At 34.0% G+C, this 8,349-nt stretch overlaps 2 protein-coding genes across 3 annotated transcripts; one reads left to right on the forward strand and one right to left on the reverse strand.

The window, feature by feature from the left end:
* The first annotated feature begins 475 nt into the window (after positions 1-475).
* LOC123215254 (pentatricopeptide repeat-containing protein At3g61520, mitochondrial-like) lies at positions 476-3,465 on the forward strand. Of its 2 annotated transcripts, none has more exons than XM_044635271.1 (2): positions 476-3,039; positions 3,196-3,465. In XM_044635271.1, exon 1 carries the CDS (start codon positions 603-605, stop codon positions 2,886-2,888), a length of 2,286 nt encoding a protein of 761 aa, XP_044491206.1. In that variant the 5' UTR covers positions 476-602; the 3' UTR covers positions 2,889-3,039; positions 3,196-3,465. The 2 variants fall into 2 exon arrangements, with proteins under 2 accessions (XP_044491206.1, XP_044491207.1); XM_044635272.1 differs by having other exon boundaries at positions 3,219-3,465.
* Positions 3,466-4,379: 914 nt separating this feature from the next.
* On the reverse strand, positions 4,380-6,084 carry LOC123217366 (WRKY transcription factor 22-like). Its single transcript, XM_044638365.1, has 3 exons — positions 5,513-6,084; positions 5,300-5,410; positions 4,380-5,185 (listed from the first exon to the last, which is right to left on the reverse strand). The coding sequence occupies exons 1-3, from the start codon at positions 5,926-5,928 to the stop codon at positions 4,663-4,665; spliced, it is 1,050 nt and encodes a 349-aa protein (XP_044494300.1). The 5' UTR covers positions 5,929-6,084; the 3' UTR covers positions 4,380-4,662.
* Positions 6,085-8,349: the final 2,265 nt, after the last annotated feature.

The following is an 8,349-nucleotide window of genomic DNA, read 5'->3' on the forward strand; positions in this document are numbered from 1 at the left end:
AAATATATATATATGAGTTTAATATGACATATCGTTAATAATATATTTTTAAAAATATTATAATATCAATCATAATTTTAATACTTTTTATAAATCTTTTTATTAATAATTCAAACATAAAGTATCTAATTATATATTAAATTTAATATAATATAATATATAATTAAGATTTAATTATTATAAAAAAATTATCAAAAAAAATTAGATATCTAAATGATAAAAAATTAAGTTTTTTATTTTATATAGTTATGATGTTATAATTATTAATTTAAAATCTAAAAGATATTTTTATATTTTATAAAATTTATAAAAAATAAAAATATTTTTTAATTCATAAATTTGGACCGGCCTATTTAAATATAGTTATTATTATTCATAAAAAAGAGCAGTTGAAATCCTCTTGAAAATTTTGAGGAGTTGTGGGTTATACTTATGTGTAAATTTTATGTTCATACACTCCCCAAAAAAAAAAAAAAAAAAAAAAGAGAACAAAGATGAGACGACAAATAAAATTGTTGTTCTTCCCAAACGTTAACCCGTCTATAAGCCCTTCTATGAGGGTTGGACGGAAAGTTCAGGAGTAGCGATTCTCCTGATTCATCATGAGCTTAACGAAACAAAGGAAACTCCTTATACCCCAGTGTTTCTTCCTTCTCCGTCACCTGTCCGCGGAACCCACTCCCCACGTACCATCAGAAGCACCACCACCTCTACAGGACTCCAAATCATCATTAATAGCCGAAGCCATAAGCCTCTTTCTCCAAACCCCACATAATGAATGGAAATCCTGTTCTCAACTCAATAGCCTCCTCTTTTCTTCTTCTCCCACTCCTAGTCTTTTCTTCCAAATCAGTCGTGGCTTTCCTTCTTCTTCACAAGCTCTTACTTTCTTCAATTATATCAAATCCAACTCAATTTCACAACACAACACCCAATTACTGTCTTACACCTTTCAGGCCATTTTTGAGCTCGCCAGTCGTGAACCAGATTCACATAACAAGCTCTGTGAACTTTATAAAGAATGCAAAGACCAAAACGTCCCTCTTTCAATCAATGCTGCCACACTTCTGATTCGCCGTTTTGGAAGGGCTAATATGGTTGATCAGTCGCTTCTGGTGTACAAAGAACTTGAGCCCAATGTTAGAAACACGCATATACGTAATGTGTTGATTGATGTAGTATTAAGAGACGGGCGGTTTGATGACGCCCTCAATGTGCTCGAACAAATGCTTCAGCGGGATTCTGAGTTTCCTCCTGATGATGTTACTGGGAATATTGTTTTCTACGCTTTAACAAGAAAGGACCGCATCAGGAGGAATGTGAGTGATGAGGAAATAGTTAGTTTGGTGAATAAATTTGGTGAACATGGAGTTTTTCCCAACATGTTTTGGTTGACACAGATGATTTCCAGACTTTGTAGAAATGTTAAAACATGTTTAGCTTGGAATGTTTTTCATGATTTGATGAAACTGGGTGCTCCTATAGAAGTGGCTCCTTGCAATGCGCTTTTGACTGGTTTAGGAAAGGTTAGAGATTTTGAGAAAATGAATCAGTTATTGTTGGAGATGAAGGAAACTGATATGCAGCCTGATGTTGTGACCTTTGGAATTCTAATTAACTGGTTTTGTAAATCATGGAGAATTGATGAAGCCTTGGAGGTGTTTGAGAAAATGAGTGGAAGCAAAGACGTTGAACCTGATCTGATCATTTATAATACTTTGATTGATGGTTTTTGTAAAGCAGGGAAGGTAGAAGAAGGATTGCGTCTGATGGAAAGGATGCGATCATCAGAGGGCTGTAAGCCCAATGTTGTCACCTACAATTGCTTGATTCATGGGTTTTGTAAAGCAGGCAATATTGAGAGTGGGCAAGAGATTTTTGATCAGATGAAGGAGGAAGGAGTTATGCCAAACGTGATCACTCTTAATAGTTTGATTGATGGCATGTGTAGACATGGAAGAATCAGTAGTGCAGTTCAGTTTTTCAAGGAGATGATGAGGAAAGGCTTGCATGGAAACGCTGTTACTTACAAGACCTTGATCAATGCTTTTTGTAATGTTAACAATATTCAAGAGGCAATGGAATGGTTCCATGAGATGTGTCAAGCTGGATGCTTTGTTGAAGCAACTGTTTACTATGACCTGATCTCTGGTTTGTGCCAAGCTGGAAGCGTGGATGATGCCAGTATTGTATTATCTAAGTTAAAAGAAGCTGGTGTTTGCCCTGACAGTGTGTGCTACAATGTTCTGATTGGTGCGTTTTGCAAGAAGAAAATGTTAGATGAAGCTTACGAGATGTTCAAAGAAATGGAAGCTGCTGAGATTAGGCCAGATTGCATCGCGTATAACACTTTGATTTCCTGTTTTTGTAAAGCTGGAAACTTTTTAACTGCTTGTAGAGTGATGGAAAAGATGCTTAAGGATGATCTTGTGCCTACCGTTGATACATACAGAGCTCTAATACTTTCATATTGCTTACAGGGAAGGGAGGATGAAGCAATGAAGATATTTAGAGACATGACTGAATTGAAGGTTGCACCGAACACTGTGATATACAATGTTCTGATTGACTCACTGTGTAAGAATAATCAAGTAGAACTTGCTCTTTGTCTAATGGATGATATGGAAGTTAAGGGGGTGAAGCCAAATACTGCAACGTTTAATGCCATGTTTAAAGGCCTTCGGAAGAAGAATATGTTGGACAAAGCATTAAAATTGATGGATAAAATGATTGAACATGGTTGTAATCCTGATTATATATCCACGGAGATTCTTACTAAATGGCTCTCTAAATTCAATGAAAATGAAAAATTAAAAAATTTTGTGCCAGGATACAAGGTTCTGTTAGGCCAACATATCACAGAAGACTGCAGAAGTTTGAAGCAATGAAGGTCGTCAAGAGTAGGACAAAAGATAAGAAGAAGCAGATGAGGCAGACAGTAGGAGATATGGCAGGAGGAAGGCATTTAGGGCACCAGAGGAGAACAAAAGATAAGAAGCAGATGAGGCAGGAGAAAAACAGACAAGGCAAGAAGAGAAGGTAAGACAAGAAGAGAATAACATTCACTTTGTGATTAAGATCCTTGTAAGCAGAGTAGCTCTGCAGCATTGATAAACAGGCAGAGCGCTTGGTTATTGTGATCATTGGCTGTAATTTTATTCTTTTTAATAAAAATATTCTTTTTCTCACTGTTAGGACTAACGTTTTTGTCACGCAAGGGCAAGAATTGAGAGGGAAAATGGTTCAAAGGAAGATTAGAGGTGTAAACGAGGCAACCTTGGAAGATTAGGGGACTTTTCAAGCAGTGTTCTCATCATTCAACTATGTGGACAAAGTTGTTGTCTAAGGGGAAGGAATTGTAAGGCCCCGATTGTAGCAATAATCACAAAAAACATCGGAAGGATAAAACAATGATGGTCTGTAAGAGGACAAAAGATAAGAAATAGCAGTTGCGACGCATAAAGGCAAGAGAAGAGAAGAGAAAAGAAGGCGGGAGTAGTTTTCAAATTAGTAATTTTGGATTGAATAATAATTAATAAGGGAGGGTATCAATTTAAACATGTTAGACATAAGAGAATAACATTCAGCTTGTGATCAAGATCCTTGGGAGCAGACTACGGACATTGATAAACAGGCAGAGCACCTGGGTATTCTAATGGTTGGCTGTTATTCCATTCTTCTCAATAAAAGTATTTTCTCTCACAAATCCAGTGTTTCCTTCCTATAATTTGCTTGAGAATTTGAGTGTTCTATCAGTTTCTGCTGCTCCTGCATGGAGACTGGATGTCGCTGGGAGATTGTAATTCCTGGAAATGCACCTGCAGCCTACTTGCTCTGAATGAGATTAATTCGGCGAACGTGGCCTGAGATGTATGCAATTCAATTTTTACTGTTGTAATACATGAGAAACGATAGAAATCTGATAGTACATTTTCTGATTTATTTAAATATTATACTAAGGATTATTTGAATAGCTGTAAACCAAAAGATTTTTTTTAACAAGTCAGAACCGTTTCTTTCAAAATAGATAAAACCTAAATTTAATATTTGATTTTATAATTATTATATAAAATAAATTAAGAAAACCAAAAAATTTCAAACTCGTACTCCAGGACTTTGCACTCCTAATCTTTTACCCCTCAAAGTTCCTCTTGGGGCAACCTATTCCCTGTGTCCAGACAAGTTCACCTCACAAATAATAATTATTATTACCAGGAATTTAGTGAACCCACAGGCGATAGCTGTCTGTTTAATCTTACCCAGTGAAGTACAGTGTAGATGCTTTTAACTTGAATAACAAAGACGCCATATTCATTCAATAGTAAAGTTAATGCAGAATATGAAAGCCATTCTCTGGTTTCTCAGAAGCCCACAAAAAGTTAAAAACAGATGAGCATGTTCTTGATAACTAGCCCATCAATCCAATTAACGTGAAATTTCTTTTTTTTTTTTAATAATAATAAATGAAAAAAAAAAAAAGATTTCATTGCTAAGCTACACTGTTACTTTGCTTTGCTGGTATACGAACTGATTCTCTTTTCCTCTACAAGACTCGCTAATGGACTCAATAGGTTCTACTTTTTTACAAGAAGATCCTGAATAACTGTATAATTTATATTTAACAAAACCATTAACATTAATAACGCTGAATTGTCCACCCAATCAGATACCACCGGCGTCGTTAGCAGCGCTGTTTGCAACCCAAGGAAGTCCGAAATTCACCGGAAAATTTTCGGAAATATTTTCTCCAGAGGCGAATCCTTCTAAACCCACAAAGAAATCATCACTAATTCCAACGTCTGAGAACCCAAGATTTTTTTCTTCTTCTTCATCTTCTAGCATATCTAGTTCTAGTTCTCTCCTTTCGGTATTTGCACTCTGAGGTACAAGCTCTTTTTCCACTTCTAAGGAGGTTGTTGGAGAAGAGGAAGAGAAAGTGGGTTTCTCTGAAGAAGAAGAAGAAGGGGGTTTGTTAGAGTCACTAGTGGTGGTGGAGGTGGTGGTTTGGCCTTGAGGCGTCACGGGTTTCTGGCGCGTGCTGCCGGCGAGTGAGTTTCGGTGAGTTGGTGCTGGGTGGTTGTGCTCTGCTGTGTATGTTACTATGAACATACCCGGATCCGATCTGTGTCGCTCCACTTGTTTACGGGCCAAACACCCCTTTGAACTGCTACATCTGTAATAACCCCTGTTCAATAAACAAACTATAATTACCCCAACACAATTTTAGGCTCATCAAAAATGGAGATTTCATTTTAGATGCACATATTTGTTGACTTAATGCACTCAATTAAAGACAAACCTTGGATAAGGAGAGCCCTTGATGGGTTTCTGACCATATTTTCTCCATGCCCAAACGTCTGAAGAAAGACCCTCTTCCGGAACTTGGCAAACCCTTTTCTGCTGATTCTTTCTGCAGAAAAATAATAAAGAAAAGCCAAAAGTTAATATATGTATATCTCAGCAAGAAAATGAGACGATTCTCATGTTCTTCTTTCTCAGTAAAAATAGGTACCTTCTTTTGGATCGAGGAGTATTTGTTGTAGAAGAAGTGGTTACAGAGGGAGCCAGAGATCGCTTAGGCTGTTGTTGTAGTTGTTTGACGAATGCTTGGTCCCTGGATGCAGCCATTGATGGAAAAGAAGATATGGGTTTGCCACTAACCACACTACTTTTTGGTGAAATAGGATTAGATTTAGGAAAAAATGGCTTGTAAAGGTCATGCAGCTCTTCGATAGCATTTCTCGCTTCAAAAGGATTGATTAAAGAAAAAAGAGGAGCAGCTTGTTCACAAGTAGCAAAAGAAGAAAACAAAGATTGAGCATCAAAACCATCCTTGAAAGATGCAGTAGCTGAATTAGTGACGGTGGTGTTAGCAGCAGTGGTGTTGCAGCCTCTGACCACCGCATGCAGATCCCAATCTACCTCCATGGCTTCTAAAATCTTTTAGAGACCAAGGTCTGTGAATCTGTACCGCGCTTCTCTCCTACTACTGTTAGACAAAGCAGAGATAGAGAAAGACAAAAGAAGGCGCTGACTTTTGAGAGGAGAGAGGCAGAGGCAGGACAATTATATATATAAAGATGGAGAGAGAGAGAGAGAGAGAGAGAGAGAGAGAGAGAGACATGGGGAAACATAAATAAACAATTAAAGTAAGTGTTCCATCTTCGGTTGGGAGCCTAGATAACATGCATACCAATTAAGTATTTTAAAATTATTATTATTTAGTGATTTAATAATTTTAAATTAAAATAAAATAATATTTTATTATATAATAATATATAAATATTTAATTTAATTATCTATTTAAAATAAATTTTATATATCAAATTTTAAGGGTATAATATTTATTTTATTCTTTTATTTAAAGAATATTAATTAAAATATGTAAAAGAAATTGTGTTTAAATTTTTTTAGATAAAATTTTAATAAATTTATTTTTTCAAACAAACTCAATATTTATTTTAATAATACTCTTATTTTATAGTAATTATCTTTTTTTAGTCATATTTTTACTTTAACAACATTTTCTTCAATAGAATATTTCAACATCATTATATTAATTATAAGTTTAGTAATTTATTAATCAAAACATTCATAAACTTATTTTAAAACAGATCAATTTTTGGTTTGATTGTTTATTATTCAAAAAAAATTTACGTACAAGTGAGTGCAAGTGTGAACGCGATCAAAATTCAATTTTCTTCTCCATCAATGATAACACAATAAAAAATCTGGCCTATTGTAATTAATATCCAACGTTCGAAATATAAAAAATGAAGTCATCGTTATTTTGTTATACATTTCGATTGTGATATTATTTAGAAAGAGAAATATTTTAGTTTTGTTAAATTTTAGATAAAATAGTAAAATAAGGAATCTACATATATTTTACTTATAAATATAAGTATCTTAAATATTTATCTAACAAGATTTACGTGTTAATTTTTTTACTTATTTTAATTAATTTTTTTCTATTTAAAAATGAAAAAATAAATGGAGGAATTTTGTGTTGGGTAGAAAAGGGAGACAGTGAGAAAGAAATAAGGGTTGGCATCTCTATGTTATTTTGTCCTTTCTCTTTTAACTTTTACCATTGAAAACCGGAAATGGTTTATGGTATTGGCGTTGACTGTGGAAAATGTCAAAGCCCAACCAAGTTCGGGACTCTTCATGGAAAAAGGTCCACACGCTCTGCTCTGCTGACAGCTCGTGAGTTACCGACACATGGAAAAGATAAAAAGTGGAAGCCAGTTAATTTGGGTATTCATTTTTCTATCAATTTCGGTGAGTGCCGTGCTGGAAGAATGTATCCACAACCTTCACGCGCTTATCAAAGCCTGCCGCACGCGCTTCTCATGTCTTTATTCCATATTACTAAGTTGGCAATCAAGAGCAACTTTTTTCAATTTGATAGGACCGAACAACATAGGCATAATTGTTTACCATTTAAATTTTCTTTTCGATGGTTAGTATTTGACAACAAAAATTCCAAGCAAATTTGGTTAATTTTCCTTATTGTTTGGTCATTTTGGTATATCCTTTGGTCATTCTAAAATTATGGTGATCGGACATAAAATTAAAAAAAATTAATGCATGTTATTTATTTTCAAAAAATATAAAAGATCCTTTTATTCACAACTAATTAAGTTGATAGACATAAAAAATATATATTAATAAAATCATCTATATATATATATAAATTTATATATTAGCAATAATTTGTTATTATATGATCATATAATTTTGAATTAAAAATAAAATAATATTCAATCATATAAATATAATGATACGATATCATTAACAAATAAATTAGTATTTACTATTAATACATATAATTTTACTTATAATATATAATAAAATAAAATATTGACATTTTCCCAACATAATTTCCTTGAATGTACAAGATCCTTGGACTAAAAAACTACGCATGGTTGGGTGTAGTCTCATTTATGATGAATGTTGTTTGCTCGACTTAATTTTTTTATAGTTAAAATTATATTAGAATTATACAACCACCCCTTGTTGAATGCAACATAATGAGTCTAGTTGATAATGTGATAATTATACCCAATTGTCGAGTAAAAACTTCATAAAGACAACAACAATAAGATTGATGAGATGATGGTGGAGACTTGTGATTGGTGGTATAATTATAAAAGTGACAATTAGTGAATGGTAGAGGTAAGAGGATGTTGCAATCATCGAACATTTGAGTTGCTCCCAGCACACATCGATGAAAACCCAACAACTCATAACTAAATCAACAAGATTTAGCCCAACAAAGGTTGTCATATTGTTGCATGACAAAAGAAAATGGTTTTTACCATCATCACATATGAACAAACTAAC

The sequence above is a fragment of the Mangifera indica genome, chromosome 5 (genome assembly GCF_011075055.1).
Source record: "Mangifera indica cultivar Alphonso chromosome 5, CATAS_Mindica_2.1, whole genome shotgun sequence".
Lineage (NCBI taxonomy): Eukaryota > Viridiplantae > Streptophyta > Magnoliopsida > Sapindales > Anacardiaceae > Mangifera > Mangifera indica.